This window comes from Diceros bicornis, chromosome 13 (genome assembly GCF_020826845.1).
Source record: "Diceros bicornis minor isolate mBicDic1 chromosome 13, mDicBic1.mat.cur, whole genome shotgun sequence".
NCBI lineage: Eukaryota > Metazoa > Chordata > Mammalia > Perissodactyla > Rhinocerotidae > Diceros > Diceros bicornis.
Genome location: NC_080752.1, coordinates 36,751,514 through 36,767,693, shown reverse-complemented (window position 1 = coordinate 36,767,693; position 16,180 = coordinate 36,751,514). Strand labels below are relative to the sequence as shown.

General features: G+C 47.5%; 1 protein-coding gene across 1 annotated transcript in view; it reads left to right on the top strand.

Moving 5' to 3' along the window:
- Positions 1 to 12,694: 12,694 nt before the first annotated feature.
- The window catches only part of CAPZB (capping actin protein of muscle Z-line subunit beta), a 148,004-nt gene continuing 144,518 nt past the window's right edge, over positions 12,695 to 16,180 (top strand). Inside the window, exon 1 of the mRNA XM_058553075.1 lies at positions 12,695 to 12,829. Within this exon, the coding sequence (XP_058409058.1) occupies positions 12,827 to 12,829 (3 nt within the window). The 5' untranslated portion in view covers positions 12,695 to 12,826. The remainder of the gene's footprint in view (positions 12,830 to 16,180) is intronic.

The window sequence follows — 16,180 nt, the reverse complement described above, 5'->3', positions numbered from 1 at the left end:
CTGATTCCCAGCCGTTAAAACCACGGAGGTGGTCCATGCTGGGACGAGGAATAGGAAGTGCCTGGGCTGAGTTTCCAAACTGGAAACCGTATTCACCAAAAATCTTCTTTCCTTCAGATAAAACTTGGGTCAAAGTTTCAGGGTGTTGAAAGAGGTACTAAATAAACTGAGTCTAAAGGATCTTCAGTGTTTGGTCCAAGGAACATGGCTGTAGAGTTCAACAAATAAACACAGCTGGCGTGGGCTGAGCCTTTAGCAAACACTTATCTTCTTGATTATTTATTTCTTTTCATAGTCATCATCTTGGCCCAAAGCCTTTATTATAGCATTCTCATACACTGCTGGTGGGGTGGGGAATTTGTATGACTTTTCTGATCGAACACTTGGCAGTGAGTAGGAAAAGCCTTGACAACGTGCTCTTCCTTTGATGCAAACTTCTCCTTGTGAGTTCTAAGAAAATAATTAGGGATGTGAGCAGAGGAATACACACAAAGATGTTCATTGCTAATAATGGTGAAAAATGGGAAATAATCTAACCATACACCCTTAGGGAATTGCTTTAAAAAAATCACGATCTATCCATACAATGGATACTAAGCCACCATTAAAATTTATGCCAGAGGAGAATCTTGAATAATACGTAAAATATTCATGATGTGTTATTAGATAGGAAAAAAGCAGGTTACACAAATCACAGTATGATCCCATTTTTGTAACACATGTATATATGTGCAATGGAAAAAAGATTAGAAGGATAGGTTCCCAAAAGATAACAGTGATTATTTCTTGGTATTTTTCTTTTTTTTGGTGTTGTATCTATAATACTTTCACAATGAGCATGTATTTCTGTAGTCAGATGTTTAAAATGCTATTTTTAAGAAGAATAAGCTGCTATGTGTTTTAAAATCACCTCTCCAACGTCCTTGTGGGCAGAAACAGAGTCTTATTCCAGGAGCCTCCTCGCATACAATCCACCAGATAAGAAGTAACCAATGATTTCTTATTGTAGTTGGAAGATAGCGAGTGGATAGCATGGTCGTGGAGCCTATAAATATTTAGCAACCATGGGTTTCTGCCTATTTGGAGTCTAAGGTCAAAGATATACCAGGCTGACTTAACCAGGTATGAAACACATGCACAATATAATGAGACTGGCAAATCTATTTACAAAACACCAAGAATCTTTTGATATTTGGTAAGAACACTGAAGATTGTTGGGGGGTGGGGGAGAGGGACCATTCATAAAAATGAATAGCATACTATATGCCACCAGTTTATTGCTTTTCTTACTTAAATCTCACAACAACTGTATGTGGTAGGTGTCATATCCCCATTTTATAGATGTGGAAACTAGGATATGGAGGTTTACTCACCTGCCCTTCCAACATTGCAGGGAGAAAGACGATGCATTTATTCAGCTAGCAGAGGCATAGAGCCCAGTTTCTCACCAGAATGGTTGACCCAGGAAGGAAGGAGTGGATGGAGAAAGAAGACGTATACATTTATGGTCTGGTTCCAAAAGTCTTTTACCAGACTGGTAAACATTTAGGTTGCCAGCTGGAGAAAATGATAATAATTTTAACTACTCTCCTTTGAGCACCTGGGGATGATGTTGACATAAAAATGAGGATTACAGAGTGTCATTATACTCAATCTCATTGGCTTATGGGAGGTGGTGGAAGTTCTGCAGTAATAGATAGCACAAATGTGCCAGAGAGTAAATTACACAGAACCCTAGAGTCTATCATCATTATGACCATCATGCAAAACATCTAAACACCTCTTTGTTTGGGGTAACATGGAGGAGTGAAGAAAGCATAGGCTTTGGGATCAGACAGATCTCCGTTCAAATCCTGGCTCACCATCCACGTAGCTATGAGATCTCTGTTCAGCCTCACGTCTCTACCTTAAGATACCTGTGGAATCTTCACAATTTTATGGAAATCCTGCTTAAACTGATCATCCCAAACAGAAGCTATCATGGGGAGCTCTTCAGACTTGTATTAGTCAGGATAATGCAAGCTGCTGAAACAAACAACCCCCAACTCTTCACGGCTTACTACAATAAAGGTTTATTTTCTCCCCGAGACATGGTCTAATTGGATGTTTTCAGTGGGCTGTCCTGGAAGGGGATTCAGGCTTCTTCCATCTTGGAGCCCTCCCTTGGATCCTCTGCATTCAGCTGGCTGATGAACAAAGAGAGAGAATGGAGCAGGTCACCAGGGGCATTTTATGGCCATGCCTGGAGGTGGCACGTATCACTTCTCCCACATTCCATTGGTCAAAACCCAGTCACGTGACCACAACCTAACTCAAGGGAGACTGAGAAATACAGACTCTGTGGCCAGGAAGAGGAAATGGACAAGGTGAACATGTAGCCTGTCAGTGCTACATCCCTGCAGCAATCACAGGTACTGTGGGGAAGAGAATGAAAGGTCATCCAGATAAAGTCCAACCGAAAAGCAATGGCAGTTGTCCTGGTAATGGTGCCTGACAGAGAGAAATCTTTGGCAATCAGAGTTTTCTTGACACATATAGATTTTAAACTGGGCCAGACCTTTTACAGGATCTTAGATCAAGTGTGTGTGGTCCTGTCTGGCAGTTTTAAGCTGTGAAACAGGCAGCATCATTGGGTATTAGAAATGGTCTCCATCACTACTGGCATTGCTCTGGGCCTCTGTGCTGAATCACCCTGACCTGCTGTGCCCCCCCCTTTTCCCTTTTGCTTTTTCTTCCCCATCTGTCTACTTTCAGACTTGGTGATTCATTTTCCCCACTTACAGTCACTTTGCCTGCTAGACCAGAAACTCGCCATCACTTCTGTGCCTTTGACCTCTGTTTTCCCTTTTGGCAAAAATCTGGAGTATTTCTGACTACAACGACATTGATTGCTTTAGATAAATAGGTCACCAGGTCTAGCCTGGTCCTAGGAGTTAACAATCTCAACAAAAGTCCTCTTATGCTATGTACTCTATTGTTTCACTTGAACAAAAAATAAAGGTGATATTTGTGTTTATTTATTTGAAAAGATTGAAACTTATGTAGTGGGGAGAATGACATTTTCTTTCAAAAATTTTTAAAGTCCTATGTGAGTTTAAATAGTGCTTTACAAGGCTCTGATATCCTTTTCTTAGATGGTATCTTTGGAAAACCATAATTTTCTTATTTTAATCAAATCTAATTTAACTATTTTTTTTAATTTTTAGCTAGTTCTTTTTGTATCCTATCTAAGAAACCTTTGTCTACCCAACGTTGTGAAGATTTTCTTTCAGGTTTTCTTCTAGAAGTTTTATAGTTTTAACTTTTATATTTGGGTCTATGATCCATTTTGAGTTAATATTTATAAACAGTATGAGGTAAGGGTCCAGATTCATTTTTTTCTAATTGGATCTTCAGTTGTTTCAGCACCACTTGTTGAAAACCCTGTTCTTTGCCCATTGAATTACATTGGCACCTTTGTCAACAATTCTTTGATTGTATATGTGTGGGTCTATTTTTGGACTATTCTGTTGCATTGATCTATATCTCTATCCTTATGCCAATGCCACACTGTTTGGATTTCTATAGCTTTACAGCAAACCTTGAAATCAGGCAGTGTAGGTCCTCTAACTTTTTTCTTTCTTTTTCAAGATTCTAAGATGGGTGCATTTCCATATATGTTTTAAAATCAGCTTGTCAATTTCTACAAAACAATCTTTCTGGGATTTTGAATTGGATTGCATTGAATATGAAGATCATTTTGGGGAGAATGGACATCTTAACAATATTGAGGGCCGGTCCCGTGGCATGGCGGTTAAGTGCGTGCGTTCTGCTGCTGGTGGCCCAGGTTCGGATCCCGGGCGCGCACCAATGCACTGCTTCTCCGGCCATGCTGAGGCCGCGTCCCACATACAGCAACTAGAAGGATGTGCAGCTATGACATACAAATATCTACTGGGGCTTTGGGGGGAAAAAAGTAAATAAATAAAATTATTAAACAAAACAAAACAAAACAAAACAATATTTAGTCTTCCAATCCATGAACAGGGCACATCTATTTATTTAGATCTTTAATTTCTCTCAGCAATGTTTTCTAGTTTTCAGAGTACATAGGACTTGCACATTTTTCTTTAAATGTATTCCTAAGTATTTATGCTTTTTGATGTTACTGTAAATGGTATTTTTAAACATTTTCTAATTGTTCGTTGCTCTGATCTTTTATTCCAGCCTTTCACTAGACTGGTCTCTAAGTTCTGCCACTTTTTCAGCTCCTACATCAGTTCTGCATCTGGTTTGGTTTCATTTGGAACATTGCAATGTCTGACTGGAATGAGGGATGGGGGTCTGGGAGAAGCTGACAGTGACCCAGGTTTGCATCCTGGATGACTGTGCTTGGCGTTTCCCTGGCTTACTATTTGACAGGCTTCATTCACAGAGTACCACATCCTAGGTGCTATGCTAATTGCTAGTGATGTGACTCATAGTCCCTGCCTCAAGGAGCGCAGAGAGCAGTAGGGGCACATTACAAGTAAAAAGGTGATTCAGTCAGGTGTACTAAGTATTGTGTTCCCATGGAACACCGAGCAAGAGAACTCATTGTCAGAGAACACTACATGGAGGAGGAGGTGACAATTCTTCTGAGTCTGAAGGGTCAGCCTTGGACACATCACAGAGACCATCCCAAGCTTGGTGGGCGGTTGGCTGGCCAGCTTAATAAACTAAACATGAATTCTCCCAAATACGGATATAAAAACTCCAACAGCTGGCCCACATGTGAGAGGCCTTTCTATAACTCTGAGCAAGACCCCACAGATGGTCAGGATACAAATACTTCTGGTCCAGCAGAAGGCAGCTGTGAGTTCTCCCAGGTAGCTATTAGAAAAGCAAAAACAAGAGACCTGAGATGATGGTGTCTAACCTCAGACTACAGTATCCTCTTGGCACTGAAGACTTTGGGGATGTATTAAAAAGAAGTGGGTTGCTAGTGGTCTGTCTACCTCTCCCTTTCTTGCTACATGTTCCTTCAAGATGCTGAGGCATGGGAAAAGTTGATCTAAGCTGTCTAGCCAAGGCCGCCTCCTCTACAAACCACACAGTGTTCTGTCTTCACAGAAAATCAGCATTTTTTTTTGCCCATACTCAGCCCTCCTTAGGGTTCCAATGACTAGAAATTTCTGAGACCCGAAAGGAGCCTGTTTCATTTATTTGCATAAGCTTACCCAGAATGCAGGCCTGTAGTGATCATTTGTTTTTTTGTTTTTCTACTCTTCAGCATCCCTTCATCCTTCTTTTGGTAATAGTACCCTGATTTCGCCCCCATTATTAGGGAAACAGTTCCCCTCCCCCATTTTCAGGTCCCCATCCCTGCCAGCTTCCAGGGTGGGCTCCTGACTGAGACCTGCTGGTAACTGAAGCCATGAGCATGGATGCGATTGCCTAAGGAGAGAGCACAAAGTAAGAGGAGAGAGCCCACAAATGAGCCTTGAGGAACCCCACCATTTAGTGGTTGTATAGAAGAGAATGAGTCTGCAAAGAACACAGAGAAGGAGCAGCCATAGAGGCAGGATTAAGACCAAGAGAGTCATGTGCTGTCATGGAATCCAATGGAATAAGGGTGATTCAAGGAGGAGGAAGGGGCCAATAGTGTCAAATGCTACTGGGGAATCAAAGAAGGTGAGATTGAAAAATATCCATGTGGCTTTGATGCGGAGGTATGGGTGACCTTAGGGTCATTTCAGTGGAAGAGTGATGGAATAGAATGGGAAGTTAGGAAGCAGGGAGAGGAAACACTGACAAGTTTCTAGTTGCAAAAGGCAAGAGATAGGATGGTAGGCTAGAGGGAGTGTGGGATTCATGTAGGTTTTGCTTTCTTCTTTTTTAACATAAGATGTGAGACACTTAAGCATGTTTAAAACCACGGCAATCATCTCGTGGAGAGGGACTAGTTGAACAATCTGGGGAGAGATGGGATAATTGAAGTGTAAGGTTCCTGAGAACACAAAACCCCAAGAGGGAATATTGTTTACAGCATTTCCCAAACTTACTTGAAGGACCATCCCCCTTCATGCAGAGTTTATTTTGATTAGTGTTCTGCATAAAGCACTGTGGCCCAAATTAGGTCAAGGGCCCATCCCCAAACCAATTAGTGTGGCCAAGGCCATACTTTGGCTTCAGCCAATCAGGATCCTCTCCTCTGGAGCTGGGGGTGGGCTCAACTCCACCCAAACTAAATGTCTGAGAATGAGGAACAGTTAAGTTGTAGAAAAGAGAGGGTATGCATCCGTGGGAGATACCACAGAAGGGACCTCTAAACCAGCCGAATGATGGGGAAGATGCAATTACCACATGGTGTTCCTTCCCTCCCAGTACCGTTGGTAACAAAGATCCTTGAATTAAATCCCACTGAAACTTTAGTATAAAGTTAGAATGTTCAAGGAATATGGTTTAAACCCCTTGTCTGTAGAATTCAGCGTAGCGAGGAGTAAAAGCTGGCTAATTCTAGGGTTCTCTTGCATCTCCAAAGACGCAATGAAACATCTAAAACCACTGTTAGTAATCCAAGATTCCCAGCTCAGGCATCAGGCCCAGGCCTGTTAAACCAGAGGTGATTTAGGAGCCAAGCAATCCCCAGCCCCCTGGGATAATTGTGCGTTTATTAACCCAACAGTTCCAGCTGTAGGGTCTTAAAATTGAAGAAGGACAGACAGAAACCATGTTGGCAAACTTCAGAGTAATGCCTGCTTTAACGTGTCCCGTAGTAGCTGAGGAGCATCATAAAAAATGCAGCATTTAGTGGAAGGTTGTTTCTCCAAGGTCCTCAAGATTGCTTTTTCTTTCCTCAGGTGATGGTACCATTTGTCTCGGGGCTCCCTCCCACTCTGCCGCAATTCAGCAAACACTTACAGGCACCTACTATGTGTAAGTTGACACACTATGTGCTGGAATGTAGTTGCATCCTCTTTTGCTGTTTATAAAGCACTTTCCTACACATGATCTCAATTTTGTGATTCTGAGAACAGATTTTGAGTCACAAAGACCAAAGTGAGGATGGATTCATCCACTTATCTGTGTGACCTTAGGAAAGTCATTTCCTTTAGGCCTCAATTTCCTTTCTATAAAATGGTAATAATAGAAGATCCTAGCCCAAAAGACTGTTGGGAGCTGGCCGGCCCAGTGGCATAGCAGTTAAGTGGTTAAGTTCATGTGCTCCACTTTGGCGGCCAGGGGTTTGCGGGTTCAGATCCTGGGCATGGACCTACACACCACTTATCAAGCCATGCTGTGGTGGTGTCCCATATAAAGTAGAGGAAGATGGGCACAGATGTTAGCCCAGGGCCAATCTTCTTCAGCAAAGAGAGGAGGATTGGCAACAGATGTTAGCTCAGGGCTAATCTTCCTCACAAAAAAAAGACTGTTGGGAGGAATAATGAGATAATGCATGAAAATTGCTTAGCATATAGTAACAATCAATTGAAAGTTGCCGTTATTATTCATTCTTGGTCCACTTTTTCACACAATAATCCTATGATGTTGATACTATTATCTTATTTCACAGACCTTCATTGAGCACCTAGTATGTTCTAGGTGCTGAAGACCCATAGTGACCAAAACAGCATTTAGATACAAAAGAGAAAGGAGCCCTCAGAAAAGGAAGAAGAGCCAGCAAAGAGGACTCAGAGGACATCCGAGCACTGAGAGAGTATCACGAAAACCAAGAGAGGTGCACTAACGAGGAGAGTGGCCAACTGTAGCAAACACCGAGAGGTCAGCAGTAAGACGAGGCCGTGAAGTGACCACTGGCTTCTGCAACACGGGGTTTCTAGGTTGACAGGTGGAAGCAGAAGCCCAACCCCGACTGATCTGAAGAGAAACTGAAGTTAATGTGGAAACAGCAACTGCAGAGAACTCACAAAGTTTTGATGTGTAGGGGAGCAAAAAAGTGGGGGAGGTGGCTGGAGGGAGATGTGGGATCAAGATTTTTGTTGTTCAGGCTTTTTTTTTAGGATACGAGATATTGGGGCATGTTATGTTAAGCAGGTGGGAATGATCCAATATAGAGAGAGAAATGGATGACTAAGGAAAGAGGGATCCAGAGTGCAAGCAGAGGGGTTGGCTCGGATAGGTGCACAGACCCCTCACTCACAAGCGGGGAAGGCAGAGAATGTGGGCAAGGTGCAGAGTTGTTGGTAGATGGACAAGAGGGTTCCTGTCTGATGGATTCTATTATCTCTGTGAAGTACAAGGCAAGCTCATCTGTTTAGAGTGAAGGATGAGAAGGGGATAAAGGAGGAAGAAGATTGAAAAATCATCATCGTAGAGTGTGGGGAATTGAAAATAGCAGGGAAATATGGTAGGGTGGATAGGCAGGATTGAGGGCTCGTTTAAAATTTGTGGACATCAACATAAAGTGACACCATTCACTTTAAATTTCCCAGCAATATAGGCAGAGAGTAGGGGAACAGCTCGCTTAACTGGGGTTGGGCAAGTTAGCAGAAAAGAGGGGGGCAGAGGGGTTACAGGTTTTTGCCAGGAAGAGAGTATAATGCTCATTACTAAGCTGGTAAGGAGGGAAGTGAGCGCAAGAAGGAAGATAAATGTGGAAATCTGGCAGGTCCAAGGTCTGCAGGTCTTGATGAGGTTGAAGAAATGCTTGTGTGTGATACTGTAGCAAGGAGCTTAAAGTCAGATTTGAGATCTTCGCGATTGTATCTTCTGAGATAGTGCAATTACTGGTGAGAGCAAGTCCAAGGTAAGACCATGGGAGTGGGTACCTGGGGACAGGGGAAGAAAAAACTCATTGGCAGGAAAGAAATCAGTAAACGAGGGGTCAATAAGATTTTTGATGGATTATGCTTATGGATGCTAAAGTTATAAAGGTGCAGGAGGGGAGGTGCAAGTCAGTTCCTGAGAGCAAAAAGGAGGGGTGACGGGTGGAAAAATAGGATAGTATGAACTTCAAGGGGGTTGAGTTTTTGAAAGAGGAGAAACAGTACTAAAAATATTTATGGTGCCTGCCCACCTACCCACAGCCCCTTGTAGGCAGTCATATTTAATGCCACATGCCCCCCTGCTCATAGCAATAGTTGGCTGGTCAAGGGGTGAGATCTGACCTATGTGCAGTCAATCTGTGGACTTGCCAGTGACCTGTCTGATGAGCTGTCATCATTAAAAGATGACCCAGGGCCTGCCCGGTGGTGTAGCAATTAAGTTCACATGCTCCACTTTGGTGGCCCGGGGTTCGCAGGTTTGGATCCAGGGCAAACACTGATGCACCGCTTGTCAAGCCATGCTGTGGCGGCATCCCATGTAAAGTAGAGGAAGATGGGCACGGATGTCAGCCCAGGGCCAGTCTTCCTCAGCAAAAAGAGGAGGATTGGCAACGGATGTTAGCTCAGGGCTGATCTTTCTCACAAAAAAAAAAAAAAAAAAGATGACCCAGAGTTGGGTCAACTGGATTCTGTCTTGGGACCTGAACTATGAAAAACAAAAAAAATTTTCCAGTTAATAGAGCAAGCTGATGCAGAGAATAAAGAGGGGACAAAGGCCACTAGGATGGATCCCATGCAGGCTGCAATGTTAAGGCAATAGTGTTACACGCAGGCTGAGGATGCCAGATAGGAAAGGAAGAATGTAGCAGATGCACCAAAAGAAGCAGAAATGGGGCTGCATGAGCGAGACGGACTAGCCTGTCACTGAGTTCTGGGTTGGTTCCTGAGCCCTCTTATTACAAGATAACTTAACTTTCACAAGCTTTTGAGCAGGGAAGCAACGTGATCAGATCTGAGGTTACGAGTGTGGGCTCTGGTCCCAGACTGCCTGGCTTTGAACTCATTAGCTATCTGATCTTGGGCAAGTTATTTAACCCCTCTGTGCCTCAGTTCCCTCATTGTAAAATGGGAATAATAATAGTACTATCCTCATAGGGTTGTAATGAGGATTAAATGAGAAAATATGTCATGCATTTTGAACAAGGCTTTCTTTCAATATTATTTTCAAGTAAATGATTCAAGTGTCACTTCTTTCACAAAACTTTCCCTCATGCCCTTACCCCTTGGCCTCCCAGTGGGACACCGCCTTCTCTTGGTCCTCTTCCTGCCTCCCAGGTCACTTCTTCTCGGTCTCCTTGCTGGTTCCTCTTTGTCTTCTTGACCTCTTCTCTCTACAGTCACCTCCTACGTGAGCTCACCTAGATGTCTTGTGCTTTTAAGGACCTTAAAATATCATTTATTAGCTGACAGTTCTCATAAATTTATCACCAGCTCCAACTTCTTTCCCCAACTCCTGACTCCCATATCTGATTACTTATTTGACATCTCCATTCAAATCTCCAACAGGCATCTCAAACATAACTTGCCCCAAAATGACTCTTATCCCCCTCCAAAAACAACAAACACACCCCTGTTCCTTGTACACTTTTCCACAGATCAACAAATGGTTAAATCCTTCTAGTGTTGAGAAAGCTAAAAATCGGAGTATCATCCCTGATTCCTTTCTTCTTCTCATGCCCACCAGCAGTCCATCAGCAACTATCCAGAATATGATCTCTTCTTTTTTATTTATTTATTTATTTTCCCCCCAAAGCCCCAGTAGATAGTTGTATGTCACAGTTGCACATCCTTCTAGTTGCTGTATGTGGGACGCGGCCTCAGCATGGCCGGAGAAGCGGTGCGTCGGTGCGCGCCCAGGATCCGAACCCGGGCTGCCAGCAGCAGAGCGCGCGCACCCAACCGCTAAGCCACGGGGCCGGCTCTATGATCTCTTCTTGTCATCTCCAATGCTACTATCCTGATGTAAGCCACCTTCATCTCTCTGCTGTGTGACCTTGGGCTTACCTATTTAGGCCTCTGTTATGAGGATTAAACGAGTTATTATTTGCAAAGTGCTTAACAGTGTCCATCACATGGGAAGCCCCTTATACGTGCTTTTTAAATAAAGAAAAAAATGCCTTGAATACAGAAGTAGCTTTCTACCCGCCCTAGTCCCCCTACAGTCCATTCAGAACACAGCAGCCTCCTGATCCTCTCAAAGCTCAGGCCAGATCCTGTCACGGCTCTGCACCTCCTGGATCTCAGCTCCCACTGCTCTCCCCTTGTTCAACCTGGGCCAGCCATCTCAGCCTCCTTGTTCCATGAACACACCAAGGACTGTCCCCATCCGGTCTCTGCCCATGCTGTTCCTTGTGCCTCTGCTGTCCACATGGCTTGCTCCCTCTCTGTGATCAAATGTTACTTTCTAAGTCAGGCCTTCTTTGGCCACCCTCCAAAACACAGCCCCACTTTGCTAACCTGCCAGCCTATTCCTCCACATCTCTAATTACCACCTGACACTATATATTTAATATATATATATATTTACTTAGGAGCTATATAACATATATATATAAAATATATATATATTTACTTAGTAGCTGATTGTCTCCCCTCCAATGTTCAAGCTCTGCAACAACATGGGCTGCCTGGTTCACTGCTTTATCCCTAGAGCCTAGAACAGTGCTTGGTACACAGTAGGTGCTCAATAAATACTTACCAGGTGAAAGAATTCCTAATTGCCACTCTCCTCTGAATTTCTGTAATACAGGTCTGAATCATTCTTGTGGGACTAAGCTCTACCACTTTTTATGTCGGTGGCAGCTTTTACTTGACTATGAGCTCCCTGAACACAGAGGCCTAGGACATGGCCTGGTTTGTGGTAATAATTCCTGTCATTTGTGCAACACTTCACAGTTTACAATCCTCTCACATGTGACCTGATTTGATTCTCACAAGAGAGAGGAGCAAGCCAGGGATGGCAGATATTATTAGCAGGACTAGCATTCCAGGACTCCTGCCTTCCAGACCAAGCTCAACAAATATTTGTTGAATGAAGAAAAAAAGGATTTCTGAGTCACTTTGTGGAGTGAGGCAGCCCCACTGGGTAAATGTGCTAGGTCTCTGTAGCATATATAAAAATACAACACCTAACATTTAGTGAGCCCAGTCTTCTAACCTCTACCTGTGTGGTCCTCACAGCTAACATGTAACATGAAGCTATGAGGGCATCTTACTATACCTGGTTCACCTCTGTTATCTTTTGGCGCCTCAAACAAGGCCTGCTATACAGTAGGTGCTCAATGAGTGTTGTGGCCCGAGGCTCTTTTTTTAGAGATCGGGCCCAGGTGAAGCGACTAGCTCCAAGTCCTACACGTAGCAAGTGACAGCGCTGCCACTCCATCTCAGGTTCGCTCCCTTCGCTCCTCGGGGCTGGGCCGGGCCCGCGGGCCGCTCCAGTTCCGGGTCCGCCGCAGGAGTGAGCGCGTGCACCGGGTGGGGCGGGCAGTCCCTCCCCGCCCCACTGCCTTCCGCATCCCCGCCTGGGAGGCCCGCGGGCACGGTCCCTCTGCCGCCACCGGCTTCGGCAGCCGCAGAGCGAGTGGTAGGGTGTGGGTGCGGCGGAAACGCCCTCCCGGCCCCGCGCCTCCAACCCCGGGCCCTGACCTGGACCCCCAGCCCGCAGCCCCCGACCCGGGCCCGGGCCCGGGCCAGCCCTCCCCGCCGGCCGCCGCGCCCCGCCCCGGCCGCGCAGGCCTCGCCCCCACTTCCCCGTCCGGCGCTCCTCCCCCCGCGCGGCGCTCCATACTTGGCGATCGCCGCGGCCCTGCGCGCTCATTGGCCGAGAGCCGGCTGCGTGGGGGGCGGGCCCGGGCCTGGCCGGGGCGGGGAAGGAAGGTGGCGGCGGCCCGGCGCGGGGGGAGGGGGGCGCTGACCCGGATGTTCACTCCTGGGCACCCGGGGAAGTGGAAGCGCCGGGCCCTGCTGCGGGGGGGAGAGCCTCAGACGCCGGGACCGGGACCGCCGCCGCCGCCGCCACCATGGTAAAGGCCCGACATCACCGTCCCCCAGCCCTGGGGTCCCGTCGGAGCTCGCGTCCCCCTGCCCCGCCGACCCCCGGCCCGGGCAGGGTGGGTTCCGCCGGGTGGGGGAGGGGCGGGGTCCCGGACCGCAGGTAGACACCATCCCTGCCGGCTCAGGAGGGGGCCGCCGCCCGGGCGCGACCCTGCCTCCCCGTCCCTGCCCCCGCCCTTGGCTCACGCTGGAGTCCCAGTCTCCACTTCTGGGTCCAGGCTGGTTTCCCTCATAGCCCAGGCTAGACCCTCCTGGACCTGTGGCCCAGGCCAGGCACCCCCTCCGGGGGCCCAGGCGTGGTCCCCCTTCCTTCTCCCCATGGCCCGGGCTAGGTCCCCTTCCCTGGTCCCTAGAGCGCGGGCTAGGCCGTCGTTTCTCCCTCCCATGGTACGGGCTAGGCTCTCTTCCTCTTGGTCCAGGCTAGGCCTCTGTCCCCCCTCCCTTCTCCATGGCCGCAGTTTGGACCCCCGTCAACCCCTCCTCTAGTGGCCTCAGCCTAGATTTGTTTCCCTTCTCCTCCATGCTTCAGCCTGAATCTTCTCTTCCCTCCGTGGGCTGGAGTCTGGACCTCCCCATCCTCCGCCGATGGCCCCCTCCTGGACGTCACCCCTCCTCCTTGATCCCCTTCCCCGGACTTCCCACCACTCTTAGGGTAGTCTGTGTCAGCCCCGCTGTGTCCTGGGCTTCCCCTCCCTCCTGGGCCCTGTCCCTGCCCTGCCCCCGACCCAGGTGGTCCCCTCCCCTCACCTAGGGCGAACCTTCTCTGCCGCCTCTGGGAAGCGAGGGGCGCTCTCCAGCCCGGGTGGGGCTGGGCCGGGGCTGTGCCTTCTCAGGTTTGAGGGTTGCCCCTTCTGGGGAGGCCTCCTCGGAGCGAGCGAGGGAAGGGCGGGCGTCTGTGTGCCCGGAAGGCAGCGCGGCGCTCTGCGGGCCCTTCCCGCGGCCGCCGCCTCCGTGCTGCGGGTGCGGTGCTTGCGGGGCGGCCGGTTCCCTTGGCGCTGGGGCCTGAGTGGGAGCGGAGGGTTGAGGGTGGGGGAGCCGACAGGACGGGAATGAACACACAATCGCCCTTGTGAGGCCGCAGCCCTTGGGGGGCCAGCAGGCCCCGAGGCCAACATACGGCCAGGATACGATGCAACCCTACAGGCGCAACCTCCCTTTCCCCCTGAACTGTCAGCTTGTGAAGGTTGGAACTGCCGGTTATGGACGTGCCTCGGGTCAGGTGAGCCCGACTCCGAGGGAGAGCTGGCTTCACTCGTGGTGTTTGTTTTGGTAATGAAGGCAGGTGCTCTCTGGGCGCTCTGACTAGCCTGAGGTCTCCCATAGGCCCCACACATGAGCCTGCCCTCCTGGCCACCTTGGAACTCTCTGCAGGGCAGGCCAGCACCCAGTTTGGAAGGACCAGAGGACTTCTCCCTCACTCGGCCAAGGAACCTCTGGAGAGTGCGCTGACACAGCTCAGGCCTTCCACCTGCTCCTCTGCCCAGTGCAGGCAGATGTTTGCATGTGGACTTTGAGCCCCAAAGGGTTTTGAGGATCTTGGTTCCTTGTTTAATGAAGGGATGTTGCTGCTGAACTAGGGTGACTAATTCAGACTGGCTAATAGTTTTTTTCTTCATGCCTTCCTGTGTCTTGATTAAAAACACAGCGGTGCCATTTTTAACGCTATAGGACTTCCTCAACAGTGGTGGCTGAGAACTGGCTGCGTGGAGGGTGGAACAGGCCGGGGTGGGGAAAGACTTCTCCAGGACAGATTTGAGTGAGGACTTTAAAAGTGGAGCGAGGTTTTATAAATTAATTCTCAGGGCAAAAGCAGAGGATGATGGGGGTGGCTGGGTGGGGCTGCTCAAGGCAGCATATCTGGCAGAGAGGGCATCTTGCCTTGGCCCTGGGAGCCTGATTCTCCATCTGTGATGGGAAAATGCCTGTGATGAACCAGGAGGAGCACGATGATACATGAGGCTTCTCACGAGTCCTGTTTTTGGGTCTTATTTGGATAATCTGAAAGGACTGTGGAAGGGGTGGAGGAAAAGGGCTAACATTTCCTGAGGGGCCACTGGGTGCCAGGCACTGTGCTGTGCCCTTCCCCTATATGAGCTCATTTAATCCCCTTTGAGGTGGCTGCAGTCCCCATTTTACGGGTGAGGAAGCTGAGGCTCTGGGGGTGGCGTAATGTAAGGTGTTGCTCAGTCAGTGGAAACACATCTAGCAGGCTCTAAACTTCGTCCTTCCTGTTGTCAGGCTGTTTATGTGTTGGAAGATATAAAGGACACTTTAGAAAACAATACAGTCACGCTTGGCTTGAGGATGGGGATACATTCGGAGAAATGTGTCGTCAGGCGATTTGGTCATTGTGTGAACATCATAGAGTGTTCTTACACAAATCTAGATGGTTTAGCCCACTACACACCTAGGCTATATGGTACTGATCTTAGGGGACCACCATCATCTATGCAGTCCGTCATTGACTGAGATGTTGTTAGGTGGTGCATGACTGTAATGGGGTACTCAGAGATGCAAGGGAGGATCGGCATTTATCGACTACCAATTGCATACTGAGTCCTTTGCAAAGGAGGGCTCATTTAATAGTGAGATAGTAGTGCGGTGATGCAGGCATATTTAGCATGGGCCAGAACGTGAGCTCTTTGGAGAGCAGGGATTTTCATCTTGTGTTTTCCATGGCCGGATCCCTGGGGCCTAGAACAGCACCTGGCACTGAGGGGAAATGGCTTGGAGTGCTCTCTTTTGAGGCGTGTCTGTGTTCATGAACTTAACCACTTGGATTTTATATTTATTCTTTCAGTAACTTGTGCTTAGTATCCCCTAGGCTTATCAGTAATTTCTGACTGCTTTTTGTCAGATTTGTCCAATACTTGAGTACTGTTATAAACCAGTGTAGATAGTTAGGGTAGGACAGAAGTGGTGGCGTGGGGTTGCCTCGTAAGTAAATGAATTAAGACCACTCTGGGTTTTATTTTCAGTAGGTGTGATGATAGAGAAAACAGATCTCAGTTATCCATGGAGGGAAATAGTGATTTGAGAATCTAAGATGCATTGGACTTTGGAGTAAATGCCGTGATTTTTGTTGACATCAGTTACGAATGCATAGGCAAATGGAATTTATTTGCATTCTCTTAGCAGGTAGTAGTAATCTTAGCACTGTCTGTAAGTGCTTTACAGTTTCAAAGCACTTCTCCTTACACAGCTCTACCTTCTAACTTAGAGGAATTATTATTCTGACTTAGAGTTAGGATTCTGGTGGTGGATGGTGGGGCTGTGGCTGTGAAGGAACAGGCGAGTCCCACTCATGAGTTGTCCCTCCA